The sequence below is a fragment of the Amblyomma mixtum genome, chromosome 1 (genome assembly GCF_055824585.1).
Source record: "Amblyomma mixtum isolate Tamu chromosome 1, ASM5582458v1, whole genome shotgun sequence".
NCBI lineage: Eukaryota > Metazoa > Arthropoda > Arachnida > Ixodida > Ixodidae > Amblyomma > Amblyomma mixtum.
The window spans coordinates 266,605,677-266,629,242 of NC_143012.1; the positions used below are offsets into that span (position 1 = coordinate 266,605,677).

At 45.3% G+C, this 23,566-nt stretch overlaps 1 protein-coding gene across 1 annotated transcript in view; it reads right to left on the reverse strand.

Moving 5' to 3' along the window:
* LOC149371621 (cell adhesion molecule Dscam1-like) overlaps positions 1–16,262 on the reverse strand; it is a 398,608-nt gene extending 382,346 nt beyond the window's left edge. Inside the window, exon 1 of the mRNA XM_089565877.1 lies at positions 15,504–16,262. Within this exon, the coding sequence (XP_089422003.1) occupies positions 15,504–15,693 (190 nt within the window). The 5' untranslated portion in view covers positions 15,694–16,262. The remainder of the gene's footprint in view (positions 1–15,503) is intronic.
* Between the last annotated feature and the right edge of the window lie 7,304 nt (positions 16,263–23,566).

Consider the following 23,566-nt stretch of genomic DNA (forward strand, 5'->3'; position numbering starts at 1 on the left):
ATGCCAGATATTGATCTGCTTCCCGCTTTTCGTTCATTTGTCATTTTCCTTTTTTTCCCCTTTTTGAGTGGAACCCCTCGACCTTAAATTTAATCACGAGCGGCTCCGACTGTTTTCTTTACTTTTCAAACTCGCTCGCCATCTCCGGCTGCAGCAGAAGGGGCAACGGCGGCGGCGTCGGCAGCGCTCGCCGCACACACGGCAGCACAGAAACTTCATTTCGCTGCCCTTCTAGGCACACGCGCTCGCCGCCGGCACACTCAATGCGTACACTGTCAGCGCCTAACAACAGCCCGGACGCTGGCACGCATCGCACGACTCACCAGCGTCGTTTTTAGGGCCGTCTTATTTTCAACGCTCACGTACCTTCGCATCTGTGCGCGCACACACACATAAACACACAGACACCGAGCTTCCACTCCAATCGGAACCTTGAGAGCGGCAGTAAAGCCACCCCAGCCATAGAGCCTCGCTACCACGCTGTCTCCCTTACCCCTTCTATTTCTCCCCTCCGTATTCTCTCTCCTCTTCCACTTCCTGTGCGATGTGATCCGGCTCACCTGAGTCGCTCTTCCGAACTCCTCGTATGCATTGCTAGGAAGCACGCCAATACATCTTTTATTTTTTTTCTGTTGGCTCTTTCGCGACCGGGCTCTCGAGATCTAGCTTCCGTGCGAGAGGCGCTGCGTTCAAGAATCAAACGCGCGCCGTCGACGGCGGATTCTAAACAATAGCGAAACGAAACTGCAGTAAAGTAGACTGGCACAAGGCCGCCGTCGGTCGCCTGTGCAGACTAGGAAACAAAAAACAAGGATAAAGCGCATAAAGCGATGTTTGGCTAGAGAAAATGTGAAAGAGCGTAAGAATAGCACGCGGGAACGGAAAGAGAAAGAGAGGGAATCCTGAGGGCGCGAAGAAGGCGGTGGACTACGACGCGCGAGCGGAATGCGGAATCAACAGCGCGCAACATAAAACCTCATCTATTTTTTTATTTCTTTCTCATGCGAAGCCGTACTCGGATCGAGCGGCAGCGAGACTGAATCCTTTGGCGTTGCGCAGTGACGCCGTAGCCGTGTATTCCCTCTTCCCTGCCCCAACTCCGGTCCCCTTTCCAGAGCCCCTTCCCGCACACATATTCAGTAGCTTTGTCGCCTTGGCTCTGTCGATGACTCTGTGCTACTTGTTCGTTCCTGAGCTTCGGAAAGTAAGACACGCCACTCGCCTTGACTCTAACTTGCTATTTTTTTTCACACCTACCTTTCCTCTCCTTTCCATCTTGCTCTTGGGTTTCCAGTGGTGTAGCTGGTGTAGTAATGTTCTCCATCTTTGGTCAGGTCTGATCGGTTACTAGAAGGAGATATCCATGAATATTTTCAACGTGGGGGTATGTCTAGAAAAGGAAGCTATTCCCGGAGTCGTGCGAACTGGCGCGATGACACTACAGAACAGTTCTTCTTTTTAGTGCTTTTTTTCATCTTCCACGACTTTTCAGTGAGGTGAGGTTAAATGGATACCGGACGACAAATTTTCCAATACCGATGCTGTTGAGGCGTTATGTGTTATTGGTTCCTATATGAAAAGAAACCGGCTTGAGTACGCAAGCATACACAGAAGAAAGAGTTCCGGTTGGACCAGACGAGAGCTGCAAATTATTTTTCTGCATGGAATGAATGAGAATTCACATTGTTTATTATGTGTCAAGAAAAGATAACCATTACAAGGAAAGAAGCAGCCATTTTTGTCATTCATAAACTCTCAGTTTATCAGTCGAGAAAGTATCACCCCGCTTATCTACAGCGAAAACACATCGATCGGGCAGATCTGCCACCCACTGTGTGGCTCACTGTGTGAAACCAGTAAAGAAATCCTTCCCATTATTGATAAATAGATCATTCAGTCTTAACATTTTTAATAAGTAGCTGAGATGCCGGTAAACAATTCAGTTTTGTATGGCTTGTCACGCACCACTTACGTGTTCTAATGTGTGGTAAATACTTTCACATTTACTCTGCTCATTTTGGTGTTAAAACAGCGTTATATTTGGTAGCAGCGACCTGACGTTGTTGCAATTACAAATACCCAAAGCGTAATCATCTTGCTTTAATCCAGCTAAAGCCCGGAATGTGTTGCAGAATCTTGAGCCCTCCAGAAGTTATGTAGTTAACAATTTTCCTTTGTTGGAATACTTCTGGCAAAACAAAGAGATCCTAATCCCAACCTTTCCTCAGATCACGCATGAACAATTCATCGATAACAGGCGCAACGCAGTTTCTGCACATATATGGAATAATCCGAACAATTGTCCGCTTCCTGCTGGTATAGTGTTTCATCAGTGAATGCATTCTCGCACAACAAAATACGACACTTGACACCTGGCAGAGGCAAATGCTTGAAAATGCTTGATGTAAGAATTTGTTATATTCAGGTAATAAGCAGGTTGCCTGAAAAAAAATAAATGACCAGAACTAAAAACTTATCCTTCTTTGGAAGTACGTCACCCTCAGTGATGCGGATGAAGCTTGGACCAAAACAGCATGTCATAAATTTTTGAGACTAGGCCGTAATTGCAAATAAGGCCTTGATAAACTACTGATGCTGTAGCATTTTATATTCGAACCTGACCTAAGTTTTCTTCGCACCAAAATTTGTCTACAATTATACCTGACATCTACCCTCTGAAGCTGGTCCTGCTGGTTGCCCCGATAGTTCTTAATGAGCTAAGCCTTCTACTATTAAGAAAGTAGATTCATGATTTATGGGCTTCGTCCCAAAGCGACTCAGTCTATGATCGACGCCGTAGTGGAGGACTCAGAAGAATTTGGAGAACCAGGGTTCTTTCAAGTTCGCTTTGTTCTTTTTTGTTCCTAATCCATCTTCTTCACTTGACGCGCTTCTTGTGCCTTCATCCTACTGTACCTGATTCATTCCGGTGAAATTACACAACCAGCTCTAATATATTTAATCCGGTTCAAAACATTCTCCACAGGTTCTAAAGACGCGGGTTCGAATCCTGGCCGCGTCGGCTGCATTTCGATGGAAGCTGAATGCCGAATTCCCCGTGTCCTCTGAAATGCCAGCGAGCATTAAAGAACCCGTGCAAAATAAATACGCAGCCATCCGTTAAGATGTCTGTAATAGCCCACGTGTCGCTTCGGGACTTTAAACCCTACATGCCTACCTTATTTACAGATTGTCCTCTTGCATAATAACAACAGCAGTATTGGTCATGGTTCGAAGAAAATGAAGATGAAAGTGTGCGGACCTATCGACAGGCACCAACTTTGCTTCTGTCACTGCCACTTACTGGTAGAAGAGAAAGAAGGAGAAGAAAAAAAGTAAATATAAGAGAAAATATTGGATCCGCACCGGAGACGTCCTGGTCCTGTTGCATGCGTGTTTGCTCTTGTGACATTTTTGTCTCGGCGTGTTTCACAAAAGCCACTGTTCAATGCTCAATGAAAGTGTCCTTGACACGCGTTACAGGCCATAAAAGTCGCCAAACAACACAGGCGAGGCTCCTCCGGACAAAGCGAGAGTAAACAGGTCCAAGCCACTTTTTTTTCACTTTTTGCGTCTTTCCCTTGTCTCTTTCCGGACAGGAACTCCTGAAAACGTTGCCGACTGTGCTGCCACACTGGAAGAAAGGAATGCGTTGTCGTCTAGAGTAAACTTGCGCAGCCCTTAGAGAGGAACGCGCCTTTGTTGCGTATTGCACGAAAATTTGCATGGGGTTGCCAACCAGGCCGGACGGCCCTTCCTCTTCTTCCGGCTTCTTCCCTTCCCTGGGAGGGTGGCCGACCACACCACACCACGCCGCGGAGGAAGTGTCGGCTTTTCAAAGCGGAACACGGCCGCGTGTGTTTTGCAAACCACTCCCGCCGCTTTGCCGGAACACGCCTCTCGTTTTTATTCCTCCTTCGCCTTCTTTTCTTCTCTTTTTTCTTCGTTCTGTCTGTCCTTCTCTTAAAGCAGTCGCTTTGGCAGTCTTGTTCACCTTCTCGGAATCAGCCCCGCTTGTGCATGCGTGATTTCAGCATTTCAAAGAGGCCGCCTGCTTTTGCCACCACTCTAAACGATCGGCACGTACCGTGTTTTACTGGCTTCAAGCTCCCGTTTTCTCGATATTTGCTGAGAAGCGCAAAACGCACGGATTTGCCGAAACTCGAAGAATAACGAGAGCAACCTACGCCCTATATTCAGCTTGTCTGTCAAGAACCGTACTTTACGAAAGAATAGATTATGCTTAGAAGACACAGCGTTCCAAGTTAGATTACCGTGATAAGAAAATGAGACAAGCAAGCTACGGCAGATGACTTGAAAAATACGGCGCAGCTCATGTTGCTATCCTGTTTTTAAAACATTTCTGATACTCGCTGATATGTGTCTACAGTCCGACTCCTTAATACTGCACAGGATTGTTGAGCCCCAATAAGACTCATATGTTTGGTTAGATTTCACGGAGGTGTTTATGAGAACGTTGCGTATTTGAATAGCGCTCATGCGTTTTGCAACAATGATATACAAAGGCGCTGAAGCCAAAGCGTTAAAGCTGATAGACAATCTGATTTCCGCGGAGACCTTTCAGTATGCCACCTCAGATTAGTTGACGCAAGGTGTTCGCTTTAAAAGAGATTTTTCGGTTTTAGCGCTGTATAGCTGCTGTTTTGCAACCACTCAATATTCGGTTTTATCATACTCTGATAATCAAACCAAACAGCCGCAACCAGACAGCGATATAGACGTTTTGTCTTGAATGCCCCTTCAATAATCGCTTGTGCCGTTCTACAAAAGGAACTAAATAAGTCCTTCAATGAACTATTGAATGAGTATTGCTCTGATATTGACAAAAACAATGCTAAGCCTTTATTCCTCGCAACGTTCCACAGCACATGAAGACGACGCGAAACCCTGATGCCTGTCTCGTAGTTTTTAACCAAAATGTTGTTAAAAGTAATGGAATATTGTATTTGTAAGAACATAGCAACAATTGTGACCATAACACGCGTGCTTTCGTATGGTTTCTGCACGCGTATTTGTACACATTTGTGTCGCCAAACTATGCTCGCTATGAACGAAAAAACGCGGTTTTACGGCGTTGCATAGAGACGCGTGCCCTGGCTTTGGAGAAAGCACTTTGCATAGGCAGTGAGCTCGACGCGTCTCAAGTGTTTACCGCGCGTCAGCGGTTTTCGTTTCCTTGGCCGGAATAAGGTGCGGAATTTCAGAATTTCGACTACTCTACGCACACACTGTTGTTCTCTTTCCTTTACTTTTATCCTCGCAAGGTAAATCGATGGCTTCTGTGCTGTCCTTTCGTCGTGCTGGACGTTTCTTGTTGCGTGCGGCGGCCGACAATCGATCTGGCAGCTCGAGCGCTGTAGGCTTCAGCCTGAGACATCAATCCAAGGGAAGTGTTTTGTGATTCATTCCTTGCTTCATTCCAATGGGAGCTGGACGGGTGATTTATATGCCATGCCACGCGTTCTTCTCTTTTCTTCTTTTTTTTTCTATTTTTGTATCTTCTTTATTCTGAATTGCGACGCGAGCCTGCCGTGGGAAACTGGTAGTGACGCGCTTTTACGCTTCAGGATCTTACCTGGATGCATATATCTTCTTTGACGGTGGCTTGTGCAGTTATACTCAAGCTTCGATAAAGCAGACGAGCTTCGCTAAAGCAGGTGAGCTTGCACACTAACTCTTGCAGAGCGTGCATTTTTTTTTCTTTTTTGGTGTGCTATTAACTTTTCTGCTGACTTCAGACTCGCTATTAACTAGCTGTGCTTTTCATACATAGCCTGACGAACAACAGGCCAGCGCTGGATTCCTAAAATCGCTAAATGGCTGGTTCTTCTGCGCGTCTTGGATAAGCTGGTGTGTGAATGAGTGGATCTAGTACACTGCATCATCAATCATGGTAGTTGTTCGAACTTTAGCCAAAAGCGAGTTTACTGTTCTTGGTGCGTTTTGTGGCTCGTAACGATACCAACCATAGGCAGCGTAGAATAACAAATAAAGGAGCATATAATTAAGAATAAAGAAAAAAACTCCTGCGAGCAGGGCCCGAAAACCTATGCTTTTGGTTCTCTTCATTTTTTATTTGCTTCAATATTAATTTTGTTTCTTCGAGTTAAATGCTGCTGAGGCGAAAAGAATTCGTTGTACACGAGTTCACGACATTTGAGAGGTGAAATAAAACAGACAACCTCGTTGCCATTTTACTCTCTCTTCTCTCAACCCCAAACCATGTCCAAAGCCTTAAGGATTCAAACTAAAGGCTGATTTGGAAGGCATCGATTCATTCGCATATCGACGTTTATTAATTCCACTAAGGCTCATTATAACTACGGACACTGGAGGGGCATTTTCTCCTCGTTATTATCGCAATATTGTACGTAACATGAAAGCAGTTTACACTGTAAATTAGGCAAATCGTGCAGAATTAGATCAAATTTGGTGCTGCATAGTAAATGAAAGACTGGCTAACAGCTTCTTAAGGCAGCTGTGTACCTCATGAATCCGCACAGTTTTTTTTTTTCTACCTTCATTGTCAACGTTACCAGACTCTGCATATTATCACAGCTGTAGAATGCAATTACTATCAAAGGCCTTCCTTGGTGTTTCTCATTTAGTCCAGTACTGGAATTACAGCACCTACCTTGTGTTTGCGGGGTTTCGCCACCCACCGGACTATCGGAGTCAATAGCCTCGGTTCATGTTGATAGATCGCATAATACCGCTGGCAACCATCCTTCAGTACTTGTGATGGCAATTAAAGCATTCACACAGGTGTTGCAGTGCACAACTCAGCGGTTCCCAGTGGGTAATATTGCTCTCTTATTGCAAACAAAATTACATTTGCTTGTCTAGTACTCGAAGAATTTCTAGGCAAGGATGTCTATATTAGGGATCTGCACAATACGGGAACATGTGTACACCCGATATTCTGATCAGGATAGTAAACTGGGAGCGTATACTTATAACGGTATATGCCAACGTTTTTATGTAATCTAAGAACGTTGGGTATATGCAATATCCTTTCCTCGTCTCCTGACGACGAGATCTGCAGCACATGCAGTAACCCGCTATCGATGACGACTATAATAAATATTATTTGATTTTGACAGCGTGAGGGCAGCTAAGCAAGAAGGCGCCATCAGTAACGCTTTTGATGTGCTCGAAGTGGGATCTTTGATTCATTTTTACTAGCATTACACTCCAGACAAGCGAGCACCAGACCAAGAAAGAGCTTGTACCTAATGAAAAACAAGTAGGTACTGGGCGCAACCGAGGATCAAGCCCGGCACCTGCCGCATAAGAAGCGGGTGCTCGAATAATTAGACAGCCTCCTCGGTGCAACGAACGGCTAACCTGCATAAAGTCCCGGTAAGATGACTTAACCTGCACACTTCTATGACATATATGAGTGGGCTGACTCTCCTGTAAAAGAGCAGATACATTGGTTCCGTTTTGTCCTAACTTACGCTCCCAAGAATTGTTCTGGGATGTGCAGACCGGAGCCCGGTATTCTGCGACATTTTTCGCGATTGCAGCCGTATAATGAAATTGCAGCGTAGTCACCTGCGACATGAATCCCTGCTGTGTTTCTTTTACAAACGTATCACTTTCCTTACGCACAGAATTGTCTGAAGTAGTAGGTGGCTGTGTACTAACTGTTGGAGGCTGCTTTTTGTTTGATTCAAAATTTTGTGGAGAGCCTCGCGCTTTATCATCATCATAATCAGCCTGACTTCGCTCGCTGCAGGGCAAAGGCCTCTCCCATTTTCCTCCATATAACCCTGTCATTTTCCACCTGTGGCGAGAGTATCCGGCCAACTTCTAAATCTCATCCGCCCACCTTACATTCTACCGCCCCCTGCTACTCTTGCCTTCTCTTTGAATCCACTCCGTTGCCCTTAACGAGCAGTGGTTATCTTAGCTTTGCACTGCATGCCCTGCCCAAGCCAATTTCTTCCTCTTGATTTCTACTAGGACGACATTAATTCATGTTTGTCCTATCAACAACTCTTCCCGCGTCCGGTCTCTTAACGTTACGCGTATCATTTTTCTTTCCATAGCTCGTTGTGTTGTCCCTAACTTAAGCAGAACCGTTTTCGCGAGCCTCCACGTTTTTGTCCCCTAGGTGAGTACCAGCAAGATACAGCTATTGTATAGTTTTTTTTAGGGATATTGGTTAACTACAATTCATGATCTATTGTATAGTTTTTTTTAGGGATATTGGTTAACTACAATTCATGATCTGAGAGAACCTGCAATATGCGCTCCACCCCATTCTTATTCTTCTAGTTATTTCCCTCTCATAATCCGTATCAGCGGCCACTACCTGCCTGGCGCATCAAAACTGTCAATACAAATAATACATCAAACTTCTCATCTGTGTGTCTTCTCACTTCGACGATCAAAGCCTCTGGCTGTGCGAAACATGAAGCCTTTGAACGTCCAACTCATTAATAGTTGACGTGCTCAATACCTGGTGGTGCAGTACAGTCCTTGACTAGAGTTTCAATGCTTTGTTTAAGGGCCAAATTTTGCACTCACGTGTGCACGTATTATTAGTGCTCTGCTATCCCGCTCTTTTTTTTTTCCTTCCCCAATACCAAACTAAGAAATCTGGCCGCATTTGCCAGAGGTTAAGCTCACCGACTACGGACTGCCTTTGTCTCTCTCCACCGTACTTATACGCTTACCTCCTCGTGCCTTCAATTCTCTTGTGGGATACAGTTCTTGCTACCACCACATCCCTCGTTCCTAGTATCGTGGTCTACAACTCTGCTCCACAGTTCTAGACCACATCCATGCCGGTTGTTATCGTGTGCGACTTCCTGCACAAATCTTTTCTGTGTGACATCCTGCTTTTGGTCTCTTATAAATTTTGACATTACACGTTTGGCTTGTTAGTGCTTCGAGATTAGTGCTTTACCTCTTGGCTGACTTATCTAAACCTCTTTCTTTTTACTGTTCCCATGCATGCATCTTTTCAAGTAGTCGCATTCGATTAAAAGCGTTCTTTCAGAGCCGGAACTGCAGACGGGGCTTAGTAAATTTCATCACCTTAGCGTTTTCAGCTGCTGGCCAGAGAGTGTTGCCCTGTAGGCATAGGTAGGCTCAAGAAATAAAGCTGTCCACAATCTGATATTTTAATCTAGCCTGTTTGGGAAGTAGGCGTTCGCACACGGCAGGGCGGGTTGGTGCAGTACAACAACCCCTGTCACTTCACTTTTTCTTGAAGAGAAAGAGGGAGCAAAATGTTTGACAGTTTTCTCTTTAGCGTAGGGATATTGCATTGCGGCTGCTGAAGAAACTGAAGACTCCTCTCAGAGCTTCTGCCAATAGTGCTTTGAAGTTGTTAATTTAACCCTTAGTGGTTTTTTTCCGACTCTGAACATGTGGAAAACATATTTTCACGCGAAGGTCAACTCATTTCGCATTCTTAAACACGTTTTTTACGAAGCATTCAGTTTCGTCATCGTGGTGTTTGGAATAGCTCACGCTACCCTGATGATGTGATGATCATGTAGTGACCTTTCTGGACAGGACGCTCGCCACTACAGGCTAAGCACACCACATTATGCAGACTGGCAAACAGCACACCAACATCTCCTGCGAGAGTTTGCCCCACATTTCTCCGCTCTAATACTCTACACACTACCTGACCCTCGACACTCAAGTGACAATCACATGGGGACCGGCACACGAGAATATCCCTGGAATTGAGTGGCCAAATGCGTTTTCCCGCGAAAAGAACTTCCGGGCATGGGTGGATGCCTTTCCCAATTTTGCCTAATACTCAATCTCATCGCGTCTCTCGAATAAAGTCGTATCCCCTAAACTACCGCCGTTCCCATGCCATATACCCACCACCACATCACACACTCAGTCTCACCCGTTGCACCTACTGCCGGCAACTCTGGACATACTCCATCCCAGTCACCTCACATCGCCTATGCCTTCCACACCAACCTTATGCACCCCGCACACCACCTGCAGTGTCACCCCATGCTCCCTCTAATCACATCATCTCCACGCTCTCTCCATACACACCTACTCCTGGATTGCTGCTGTTTTAGCCACGCAGCTCTCGACCAGCTACGACTTATTTAACGGGCCATGTTGGAGGGAGGGGCCAGAGAGCTCCTCGACTAAGGTGCCAGGGCGCCTTCTCAGGGCTGGCTGCCTTGATATCGTTTAGATATTAAGTCTTTCCCCTCCTATCTTGTTTTGCATAATCTTCGGTGTCGTCCTGTCCGCATCGCGCCTCCTGCTACATTCGTAGTGGCCGGGGAGAACGCACTCGCCCTTGACCACCTGACCACCCTGCGCACGCAGCCTGTGCTTCATGGTGGCTTCATAGCCATAGGGTGGGCGCAAGTTGCAAGAATACGCCGCCCCACGCCACGAAAAGCATTTCAGAGAACCATTTTGAAATTGGTGAATTTCACTACTGTAGGTGACGATCGCATTTCTCCAATCGTCTCTGGTGTCGACTGCAAAGTCGACTTCACGAAGCACAAGGAATACTTTCTCTACGTGAAGTAATGGTTCTTCCCTCTCAAAACCTTTCTACTGCAGTCAGCAACAGCAGGAAGCAGATGCAGTGATTTAAATTTCAGCAGGGAATTCAGTGTGATAGCGATTACGCCTCCATGCGCACGTTACCCTGGCCTCAAGGAGACATATAATCAAGATGCAAGAAAAGAAAACAGGAGAGAGCCAATAAACGAAAGAGCAAATCATCTCCTCGTTTAATGGATATCTATTAACTCAAGAGGACAAAAACTGTCACCCAACTTGTTATACATTCAGTTCATTCGGGAAACAGCTGCGCTGATTCCTCGTCGTACCGTTGGGGTAACCGACTCTCATTTGCAACCACAAGCCTTAAAAATAACACTAGCTTTGATGCGCCTAAGGAGATGTTGTCCTTGCCCTGATGCTTTCTCGATTATAGAAACGCTTTTGTTTTCTCTACAAATTCCTTTTGTAATCCACTGGAACAGAAATTTGCTTCGCCTTTGGTATGTAAACAGGAAGAACGCTCTTATGCTGCACATCTCGCTCGCTAACAAAAGCGATTAAGTGCATTGCTGTTTAGAGAACTTTACTCACTCCACAGTCATTGTATTATAATGTTTCTGTGGTGCTCGTTCGAGCGTAGCTGCAAATAAAAGAATACAAACGTTCCCAGAGTCAACATTTACCTGGCGTAGCGAGCGGCGTTTGTACAGGGACCTCGAGAGTGACTACAAATCCCTCTCTCATTCGTGGGTCCATAAGCCTCTGCGAAAACACAGATCCAGAAACAACTGCCGTGCAATGCGAGAGGCGAATACAGAGAAAAAACAAAAGGACTACAAATAAAGATAACAGGAATAAAAAAAAAAGAATTCCGAGGCGAAAGCCATGTAGAACGCTGTGGTATTCCAAGTTGAGCTGTCCCAACCGACAAATCCCATCATCACTCATTTACATCGGACTCTGAAAACGCCCCTGGCGAAACTGAAAAACAAATGCGTGTTAATTAAGGACCCGGCACGAGGCTCTTTCTCTCTCTCTTTTTTATTGGTTTCCCACCGACAGCGGCACCTTTCTGCTTGTCCCGCGTCTCCCCCCCGTCGCATTTCTGGTCGTGATCATCCCTCATTTGGAAATTTGTTTTTACAAGTGGATGTTGTGCGCGGCCTGAACGAGCGGCACACAAATACAGCCATGTCAGTGGCAATCGCATTACGGATGCTCACTGCTAAGGCTTCTCGCCACGCTTGCAGCCAGCTCCGACACCGCAAATAAACAGCAATTGCAATTTGTTTTCCCTTTGCTGTCTTTTTCCCTCTCTCTGTCTATTTCCCTCTGTTTGCGTGATAAGCATTCTTCCCCGAAACACGAGCATGAAGTCATTTCTGCGAAGCCATGAGCAGCCGCAAATACTGTTAAAATTAACCATAACTCCTGCTTTAACTCGTACACCAAACAAAGACGAGCGTGTCGAAAACGGCGCTTAAATGGTCGCTTTGCAAAAAGGAACAAAAGTAAAAGCGTTATGTGCGGCGGACGACGCGCGAGCGGGGGAGACGTAATTTATAAGCGCTTCCGACTCATTACTTATTTGGCATGACCAGCAACAGACGGGTCGAAGCTGCGTTCCGCTGAATCCGTTCTTGCTGTTACTTGTTTTCCTTGCCATCGGCGCGATCTTGGGTTCCTTCTTGCATTGCGCCCGTGACAGCCCGGCAAGGTGTCAGGGCATGCCGGCGCGGCTCCTGCCTGTCAGTGTTTGTAAGATGTCGTTTTCTTTGTTTATTTAATCGTGCTGCTCTTTGCTTTGTCCCCCGGAGCCCGCGGTGCGAAGTACCGTTCCTAGAAGAGCCTCCGAGATGAGAGACGGATAGAGGGGAAGGTGAGGTATCAACATTCCGAACCCGAACGCGATGGTGCCGTCGCGTTTCGGCAGCGACTGAGACGCGGTTGCTCCATCTACGTGTGGTGCTGTTTATTTATCATCATACGTGCCATAAAACTTTTACGCCGATCATAAAACAGAGCGCGCTGCGACGCGCAAACAAGCATTTTTGTTTCTACGTGTCGACATCGATGTTCGAGGCTGGAAAAAATAATAAAGACAAAAGATCCTTTGTTTCACGACCGCGTCATTTGCACTTCCGACTGTGTGATGAAAAATATAAAGATTGTCCTTGCTGTGAACGAGAACCGAGCATCAGAAGCCGCAACGACGAAAGAAGAATGGTTGGGCTGTGATACCTTTTCGTAGTCATTTTCATAGAAAAATTGTTCTTCTTATCTTACCATCCGTAACTCCTTCCGAAGTTTCATTGTGCAGAGGCGGGTGATTAATCCAGAGAACAAACATTTGACGTCTCATATATAATAGGCTCATTAATGGGTCAAGCACGTGTAGTTCAGGGACGTGTTAAGGCAAGAATACTAACAGCGTGCTCGTTAACTATAAAGTATTGATCACTGTGGCGTTGAATTTCGCATTGCAGCTCATAACCTTTACCGCCTGCATTTCATTGAGGTTTTAAAGGTTATTATAGGCATTCTTGAGGTTATGAATATTTTTTAAAACACGATATTTTGCCGAAACATATTGTATGAAAAAAATGATGCGCAAAAAAAAATGTTTTGAACGGGACGTTACCTCTGCATAATCCTGTAAGCAGGACTCAGAAAGAATGCCTTCAAGACGTCTGTGACTCCCAAACCGTTATAGTCATAAAAGCCAACGTAGAGGTCGCACGTAAGAGCCACATGTAATATTTTGCTTACATTGTAACCATGTATCCATCCCGTACTTCTCGTAATCATCTCGCCGTCCAGCCGTCTAACATAAGCCAGACATAAGCATAGGTTCCAACATGTGCGGCTTTCAGTTTAGAACCGGGGACGATATCCCACGAAGAAACTAAAAGACCCATGTAAGCAGCATCTAGCTTTTAGCAAAGTAAAAGCGCGGGGCCGTAGATCAGTGACGCGCAGTCTACGCAGATGGGCGGCCGACGGTCGTACAGAATTACGATGTTTACGCCCCTATTGTTCTTTTGTGACGCCTAAGATACGGCTGACGCTGCAGTCTGCGAAACGAACGGGCCTGGCCCCGGAATTATTTAATGCGAACGATGTACACGGGTAGCCTTTCAGCTTTTATTAAAGAAATAATGTTTCATGCACCATATCTGTCATTTCCGCGCGCTTAATGAAGAACGCTAGCAGCCGAGGCAGTGGCTATAAATGAGGAAAGGTCGTAGTCGGCGCTGTTACTCTTAAACAATGATTAGGCAATGGCGAAGCGACGATGTCATACGGAAATGGTTTACGACCAGAGTACCAGCATTGCTTGCATTATTACGATGGCTGAGCCTTGCCTGTGAACGCATATGTGCATAAGTTACCAGTCACCGGATACGCTGCAAAGTTATGACTGCAGTAGCTTTTTCTTCTCAAGAACGGGCCGGATTAGCGATGTAAGTTAACAGCGGTTATGCACAAATCAATAGATTCAGCTTATGCGAACCTCAGAGGGTAGGAATAACGCTTTCAATAATATGAAAAGTTTTTTTTTTCAATTATTTCAGTTTATTTTAGTATTTCAGTGTATATAAGCAGAAAGCATCAAGTGACTTAATATTTTGTGTGCCGCTATCTGATGTTGATATCTGTGATAGGATAGAAAAAAGAACGAAACCAGATTTCTACTCAAAAAACATGCTTTCTCGACTAATATTCATCGCATCTGCGGTAACAACATGTTTAGTAAGTACAATTCCTGATATGTGTGTAGAGATTACAATGAGCGTGATTAACAGGCATTGTAGCACTTGTTCTAAAACATTCTCTTTTCTAATATAACTGCTCACCCGCTTTCGCGAAATTTCAGTTTCCAAGTAGCAAGCCCGCAGTTCAACACAAAAAGACAAAACTTCTTTTCATCCTGTTCTAGCCCGAGTAGCTTCCTAGCTTCTTTCATATGTTGAATATTTACTAAATCTTTGCTAGCGATTAACAGAGAGGATATATTTTCTTGTGCTGCTCTGGTAAATAAACGATCCCGATGCGTTTCCTAAGAGTATTCTAAACCAAACTTCATTTTTTTGTTTTTCGAATTATATATATAATAATGCATAAAAACCACAGCGAACCTGAAAGTGCAGGGATAGATAGTAGACTGAACCAAACAGAAATCTTATCCGATGCTTTCTTATGCTCGGACTAGAAGACTGATCTTTCGTGTAAATATTCCTATAGCTCTAAGGTTTTTTTGAACTTTTGTCTGTCAACTACTTCTAGCTATATATATATATATATATATATATATATATATATATATATATATATATATATATATATATATATATATATATATATATATATATATAATATTGTGTGTGGAGGGCAGTACAGAGGGATGTGCTTTTTTCAACACAACAGCAACTGGTTAGGCATCATACTCTGGCATCACAACGTCCCGACCCTGCCTCTCAGTATAAGAATGCTAATTTTCTTTTATCGGTGCCAGTCTATCGCTCAAGCAAATGGCTTTAATGGCCTTACAGCGCCTGACTCATCTAATGTCTTACAGCGGCCGCAAGACTGCTTCCCTAATATCGCGAGTGGCGTCCTTTGGTGTGAAAAAAGCTAAGGGCTCAGAAAATGAATGTATAAATAACAATTGCAATTTTATTAATGAAATTAGAATATCCTCACAGTGTTTCATGTCGCTGGGCTTTTACTGAGAGATGGAAAATAGTTGTACACAAAAGCAAGACTGCTCATTTGCATGTACGCTACCTGCCCTGCTAACTGAATAATAATACTTGCACCTGAATCACACACAGGTCAGAAGATACTACTTCAACAAGCAGCCATTACAGTGCTTAGGAATGTCTAAATGAAGCTACATTAATCTGTTATATCTGCTTGCCACTGACTTGTCATTCGCACGTTACAGACGCCCAGAGGGAAGCACTTACCATTTGCAGAAGCCGAAGTGGACATCAATGAAAGCAGTAGCAACGTGCACACTGTACGCAGCGACAGCTGAAGGAGTGTTATCCTGAACATGGCTGGAGACCTAGGAGTCATCTTCGGTACTAACACCATGTCCTCAACAGCAATGTCATCAGATGCATCATTTTCTTTGATGGGCTTCTTCACTCCCATGCAGAGTCCGAAGTGCACCACAGGTTGTCACACAGGCTGAGCTGCTCAAGCAAAGGGCTCGACGCCTAACAGTGGATCGCAGCTATGACTTCGCTCAGTTTATTATTTAAGAAAGCACTGTAGTCCGCGGTCGTACGCACATGAGCTATCTAGGTCTATACCTTGAAATTCTGTCGACCCCATCACTGACAACAAACGCGAAGACGATGGCACACGCAAACACCAAGAACTTGTATCATTCAAAGGACCGACGTAAGCGGCAACCACTTCCTCTCGCCCAAGAGTCAGTAAAAGCGCATCCTCAAAAGTTACTCCCGATGGAAGACACACTTCGAAGACTGCTCACTTAAGGATAGCTCAAGTCATAGACGCAGCAGTTGGATGCGCCGAAATAAAACACGGCGACGGCCACGATGGTGTCGGTGTCTTCGCCTTAAGCTGGCGTGCAGTGCGGTGTCGGCGCTGCAGTTTCCGGCGTCGGGCGGCCCGCTGGCCGAAACCACGCTTTCCCGCCGCGCTGCAGAAAGCGCGCGTACGCTGAGAACCTCGGGAAAGCTGCGTGCCCGGCTTGCGACAAGCTGCACATTTCTGGCGCCGCGGGGTTTTGGGCCCGAACGGGTCCGCGTGCTCCAATCGATCCTGGCGTCGAGGCTAGGGGCGCGGACGTGCGCATGCGCATCAGGTCTCAGCTGGCGGCCGCTTCGGGAAAAAGAAAGACGGTGGGCAAGGGGGATACGGGAGGGGAGGAGGAAAGGGAAGAAAGGAAAGCAGAAGCAATAAAGAGGGAAGTGGGGAGAGGGAGGCTGGCGAGGATCGAGAGTATCGACAGTGGGGAAAGCGAGGAATAAAATGTGTGCGGAGGCTGGGCGTGTGACTTGATGCGGAAGGTAGCTGCTCCCCCCCGCCCCCCCTCTCCCCTTCTTTTTCCGTATATACCTTTCTTTTCATCTTTTTTTCTCTAATGTGATCCTCAGCGCTCGGTCGTCTTGACGGGAAAAAAGAAAACAGTTATTAAAAAGAAAGAAAGAGGGGGAAATGTTTCAGTTCTGCAAAGGTGTACGGTATTGAGGAGCGTTTTCAGAAAAAGACGGCTGCTCTCAAAAGACGACACGGGTTTGAAGGGTCGCTTCGGAACAGTTCAGAATAAGCCCCACATATTAAACAGGCAGCGCTAAAAGTAATAGAGGGCTAATCTGTTGCGCGAAACATATAAAACTTCTTTAGTCCTGCAGCACTTCGTTTGTTTTCGGAAGGCTAAAGGAGGGTAATCCCTTTTCATGTAATTATGATATAGCTCCGCTGAATAGCGTGTATTCATTCGAGTGTGAAAAAAAAGTGTTTTCGGCGTGAATCAAATAAACAAGTGAGTAAATTGGCAGTGGTGAATATGAAATAATAACATGAAAATTCTTGTATGAACGGAATACCAGAGTTCTTGTTTTAATCCGAGCCGAGACCTCAATTCTGGTATATAAGATTGTTTTGCGAAGCCAGAATAATAGGCCCATTATTAAAAACAAAAATAACTTTCTGCTTAGTTCACTGTGCTACCACCCTAACTAAAATGTCCTCTGTTCTTTGGACTGAACTTCTTTCGAATTTTGGCAAAATAAATCGTGCAGCGTTTAACAAATTCAAAACCAAACTTTGCGTTTTACCCATACTACTCTAACGTCGTCCTTGTTTCGTCAGTGATTTTGTATATGGCATTTAGCAGCTGCAGCTATTCCCGCATTATTTCACGTTAAAAAAAGAAAAGCTGGAGCTTTATCAGTACAACTCCTTATAGTGCGAAAGTAGCACTTTACGGGGGTGACCCAACTAAGAATCTTGTTGCGTCGCTGACATTGAGGGTGAAGGAAAAAAATATATATTGCAGTGACTGGATTTCTAACCGGTGTGCCGCACGGAAATGTCACCTTCACTGGCCACTGCACGAAATCACTATGCTATCACCGCATCCGATCACGACTCGTGTTAAACTGCTCTCGCCTTGTTCATTGCACACCGTCGTCTCCATCAGCTTCCACCTGCGGCTCGAACAGATCAGATCAGCTTAACCTCAATCAGACCTTAAACTGAGTCTAATATCGTCGCTAGACGTGCCGACGACACAGCAACCTCGATCAGAGCTTAACCTCAGCCTAATATCGTCGTTAGATATGCCGACGACACAGCCAACCAGGCTAAACGCATGCTTTTGCATCTCTACTCGGTTTAATTACTTCAAAACCCTAGCATTTTTTTGAAGTTACTAGGAATAAACGATATCTTTCTCACTTCGGCATTAAGCGTGTTCCCCCTACGTCAGTGGTGGTCTGCTCCTGCGACCCCAAGTAGTAACTGCGAAATTGAGAACCTTATAAGAAGAAAAGAAAGCGTATCCAAAAATGTGGCTGGTATCCACGACGAAACTGCAGTGAAAGACTTCACTCTAGCTTTGATAAAGTGCGTGCTAGGTGGAATCATCTTCGAGACTGATCCAGAACGGCTTAGCGAAGACACTTAAGGAAGGAATCATGTTCTCACTATGACTTTCAGAGCAATAAATGAACCCTCTCTTGGCAGCGATGAGAAAGGAAGGTGAGAGATAAAAAGCAGGTAGGCGTTGCTGTTTTGCTTGCATCACTTGCCAGCCGCTTCTTTCGTTCGTGTGTTGCGTGTGAGTGTGTGTGTGTTTTAACCCAATTGCGTTAAGACTCCAGTTCTGTGGAGATCACAGCAGCACTGGTGGCGTACGAAAATATGCAGATTGGTCGAATAGGTTTCCGTAGTGTCGTCGCATGTGGTGTGGCGGACTTGATATGTAATTAAAGCTTCACATAAGCTTTAATTTGGGTTATCGGGTTTAACATCCGAAAGCGACTCAAGCTATGACGGACACCGTAGTGGAGGGTTCCAGCTAATTCCGACCATCTGGGGTTCTTCAACATGCACTGACATGGCACAGTACACGGGCCTCTAGCATTTTGCTTCCATCTGAATGCGTCCGCCACGGCTGGGATCGAAGCCGAGTCTTTCAGGTCAGCAGCCGAGCACCATAACCACTGAGCCACCACGGCGACGAATCACATAAAGTGAATATAAGGTTACAGCATTATTCAAACGTCATTATGACAAGAAATAATGTGAAGTGAATTAATTGCACCGTAAATGAAATTCAGTATAGGTGAGAATCCAACTCCTGCCCCTTGGATAATGAGTCAGGCACTGCAACCGTAGGCCAATGAAGCACTCTTTTTAAGCACGGTATTTATCAAACGGAAATTATGTTCTATTTACAAGAACCATTTACAAAGGTTTCAGGTTCATGCACGAAATACATTTAAAAAGGCAGATCAACACAACACTAGACGCAAGGTGAGTGTGAAAACGCCGGCAAAAGAGAGCGTTACTCCGGTTTAAAGTCTCTCTGTTTATACACTTCCCTGAGATGAACAATTACATGGCAGCAAAGAGATTTTGTCGAAATAAGTGACTGACAGCGTCGGTCTCTTATTCTTGTTTTAAACATATATGTTCAACATATTGAACTCCGGTAAAGTATCGTATGGAATGTCAAATCAAATAAATTCGCTTTTTCATGGTGCGTTGCAAGACATCCCAGAACAGAATTCCTTCTTTACAATTGATGAAGCAATGTCTAGTTTTTTCAGGAGCATCACTGATGCCCTCCGTGTGTGATGTCCCGGGAGTGCCTGCGGTACTCACCTAAGGGGAAGAAACGTGGAGGCTAACGAAAAAGGTTCAGCTTAAGTTAAGGACACTGCAGCGAGCTATGGAAAGAAAAATGATAGGTGTACCATTACGAGATTGGAAGCGGGTGGAGTGGGTGAGAGAACAAACGCGGTTTAGGGACATCATAGCCGAAATCAAGAGGAAGAATTATGCTTGGACAGTGCATGTAATGTGAAGGCAAGATAACCGCTGGTCCTTAAAGGGAAGCTGAAACGGTTTTTTGAGAATTCGAGGTTATTCAAGAATTCGAATCTATCAAGCTTCTAGATGAAGCATGAAAAGTATTTTTGCACTAGCGTTTAAAATGATGTCATAATCATCGATTAAAACCGCGACGATGTTTAGGCTTCTTCTCACTACGTTGGAGGAGTGCGGAGAAACTCGGCAGTGACGTCATTGTTGCCGAAATATCAGATGTTCGCTGCTTACGCCTGCATGCTGCTGTGTGTCGTCAGATAGCGCCAAACAATGCATCGTGAGCTTCACCTTCGATGGCGTTGGTTTTCTTCCATGGAATAACTGTTTCTTCGCTGGAAACGTAGGGCCGCCATACGTGACGTCATTATCGGCGCCTCTGCCCGTCGCTGTGCACTTCAGAGAAGCCTGAACGCCGACGACGACTTTATTCGGCGATTACGCCACCATTTTAAATGCTAGAGCAAAACGATTTCGCATGCTTTACGTGCACGTTTCGCACATTCGGCAACCTTAAACTCATCGAATTCTAAAACCGCCTCAGTAGCCCTTTAAGGGTAACGGAGTTGATTCCAAGAGAAGGCAAGCGTAGCAGGGGGCGCCAGAAAGTTAGTTGGGTGGATGAGATCAAGACGTTTGCGAGGATACGGTGGCCGCAATTGGCAAATGACAGGGTTAATTGGAGAGACGTGGGAGAAGCCTTTGCGCTGCAGTGGACGTAGTCAGGCTGATGATGATGATGATGACGACCGAGGCGCATTCATTTCTTTTGGTTAAAGGAACGAGCTGTCTGTTGTCCAAAAGTTCTGCCTGCGAAGTGATATACAAAGAAGGCCTTAGACCACTGAAGAAATCCATTAACGCTATCGCTCCATACCCTTAAAGGGGAGCTAAAGTGGCCCCGATTTTTTTTTCTTTTTGTATTAACTTGCATCCACGTGTTCGAAGCGGCAGAGCTCTCTTCTTGTGCACTTGGGTCGCGATGGTTACCGGTGTTTCATTTCCGGTTCACCGCACCGAGCCACACTGCCACGTGGGAAACGATTGGCTTATCTGTTTGAACGCAGATCACGCCGTATGGAATGATCTATCGTTACCCCCGCACCCACATTAGCCTAGAGTTTCATTATTTCTCTCTCTCTCTCTCTCTTTTTTTGCTGCTCGTCTCCACTTGATCGCAGAAATCCTGGAGCCAGTGCAATTTTTTTGCGGGGGGTCCTTGAAGCACCAAGTGGTTGGTTGGTTGGTCGATCGGTTTAACGAGTCTTTTCCAATCTCTTTCCCTTCGTCCTTCTCTGTCCAGTAGAGATACTGAATGTGAATGTCAAGAAAAGCAACATGTGTGCCGTATTTTATTTTCTGTACTATAGCGTGCACCTGGTGTATAGTCTGAAAGGGCATACTTCAGCCTGAAATAAAAAGGTTTTTTATTAGAACCCGCGGCGATGTGAACAGATAACCTTCTAAATCCGCTCCGCGAGACCACTAGACTATCACCTTTTTTTTTTTTCAAACATGGTATTTATTAAATTATTCGATGTTTTATGAGCGAAAAACATTAAAAGAGTGGCAATCAACACACCTCAACAACGAAACACGAGAAAGAGTCAATGCAGAGCACATAGCTAATACAACATAATAGTGCACATATAAGCAACAAAGGACTGAAAAATGACAGTCAACAGCACAGCACAAAGAGTGCTACTCCGCTTCGAACTCTGTCTGGGCATAAAGTAGTTTTAGGTGTACAATTATTATACTGAAATGGTGTTTAGGAGCGTTAACGCGCCTCGTGTTGTTGTTGTTGTTGTCTTAGTGACACCGCACATACCCAAGACGTGAGATTGGCCAGGGTTCAGTGAGGACGTTAAACTTCAACACGCTTGATGATGATGATGATGATGTCTTCGGGCTGAATGGCGCTGTGCACTGCACAGCATCGTCTTCTTCAACTTCCAACTGCTCCGTCCCGCGGCATTGCCCGCTCATCGTCGTCTTCTATGTAACACCAATCCGTGATTACGCACTGATTCGATTGTAGTAAACATTCTCCGCAGCTCCTTTTTTTCTTTTCAGCAGCGTCTCTTTTGCCGCTGCTCGGTTTCGACTTCAGTGCTTCTACACACTCGGCCACACTAAGCTTGAACGTTCCCGTTAAGGCTGTCCTTTTGTTCAGAGCCATTACAACTGCTCTTCCGCCCCGCCGCGGTGGCTGAGTGGTTACGGCGCTCGGCTGCTGACTCAGAAGACGCGGGTTCGATCACGGCAGCGGCGGCTGAATTTCGATGAAGGCGAAATTCTAGAGGCCCGTGTACTGTGCGATGTCAGTGCACGTTAAAGAACCCCAGGTGGTCGAAATTTCCGGAGCCCTTCACTACGGCGTCCCTCATAGCCTGAGTCGCTTTGAGACGTTAAACCCTAATAATAAACAACTGGTCTTCCAGAACGAATGTGCCGCCCCTGATGTCACATAAACATTTATGCATTCGAATCGTTATTGATTTACTTCTGTTTATCAAGGTTTGCGAGTGTGCTCACAGATCCAAGCATTAACCCCCCCCCCCCCCCCCCCCCCCCCCCCCCCCTATAAGTACCGTGAGCAGCGTTTGATGCATAGAAGAGCTGATTCGGCTATGCGTTTTCGTCCGGTGAAAAGTCGCGGTTCCGTTTTACTTTGAGAGCCACGCTAGGCTTTTCCGGCTTTGGCAAAGCATCTTAAATAATTAAATCATACAATGTCTGCACCACGTGAAATTTGAGCGTTTAAACAAGAATAGTCCGTGGACAATAGTGCGTACGCTAAATCAATAATAAGGAAGTAATTCGTCAAATGTTTAGGGAAATCATCCAAGGTGGACTACATTTGTAATAAGGGAGTAATTACTCACTGGCATCCACCCGAGCGCAGCCATACGGCTACAGAGGAAAGCTATATAGCTTTCTGAGAAACTTCGTAGTTCAAGAAAAATTCGTCCTGGTCCGTGGTTCGAACCCGGGACCATCGCCTCACCGGAGCAGTCACTCTACCAATTGAGCTAACCGGGACGGCAAGCTTACGCTAGGGTGAGAGCGAATTGATGAATAACTCGAAGAATAACTCATTTGGCTACGCTCGGGTGGATGCCAATGAGTAATCACTCCTTTATTATACGGAAGTAATTTCTCATTATCACCAAGTGCCGCCATATGACTAAAATGTAACGCTATACATCTTTCACAGACTCTTCGTAGCTAAAGAAAAATTTTGAATCCTCTAAATTCTTGAATGAAGAATTTTTAACTGGGTGTTCTTCGCGCCAAAATTATTCCACTGCACTCCTGAAAACTGGCGTGAGCCTCATGGGTTTGCGACAGAAGCGAGACCACATATTAAGCGATTAACTGCATTAACCTGGCTAATAGCCATCCTTGAATAGATGCTCTTGACATTACTCATATAGCTCGATTAGTTGACGCATACCACGCGTGACTTCTCCAGAGTGTGGAAGCTTATGCTTATGGACGCAGACAGGTGGCATGAAGAAAGTGCCACGGGGGTGCCTAAAAAAGAGATTACTGCTCTCGCTAGGCTCTCTTATAGCGCTGTGATCGGCAACTATTCTCTACATATGCTTAAAGGACAACTGTAGCACTTTTTTGAGAATTTCGCGATATTAAAGGATTCAAATCTGTATAGGCTGTAGATAAAGCATGCCAAGTGTTTTTGCACTAGCATTTGAAATGGTGTCGTAATCGACGATTAAATGTTGCGCTTCTGCTCAATGCACTGGAGGTGTGCAAGAAAGTTCAGAATGACGTCACGGAAGGTATGATTTCCAGTTACCGCTGTCGTCAGCCACACCCTGCCCTGACTCATTAGACGCTGCCAAACAACTCTCTACAGGGTTTGCCTTCGGTGGAATTGCTTTTTTCCTTCAAAGCAGGCGTTTGCGCGTTGGAA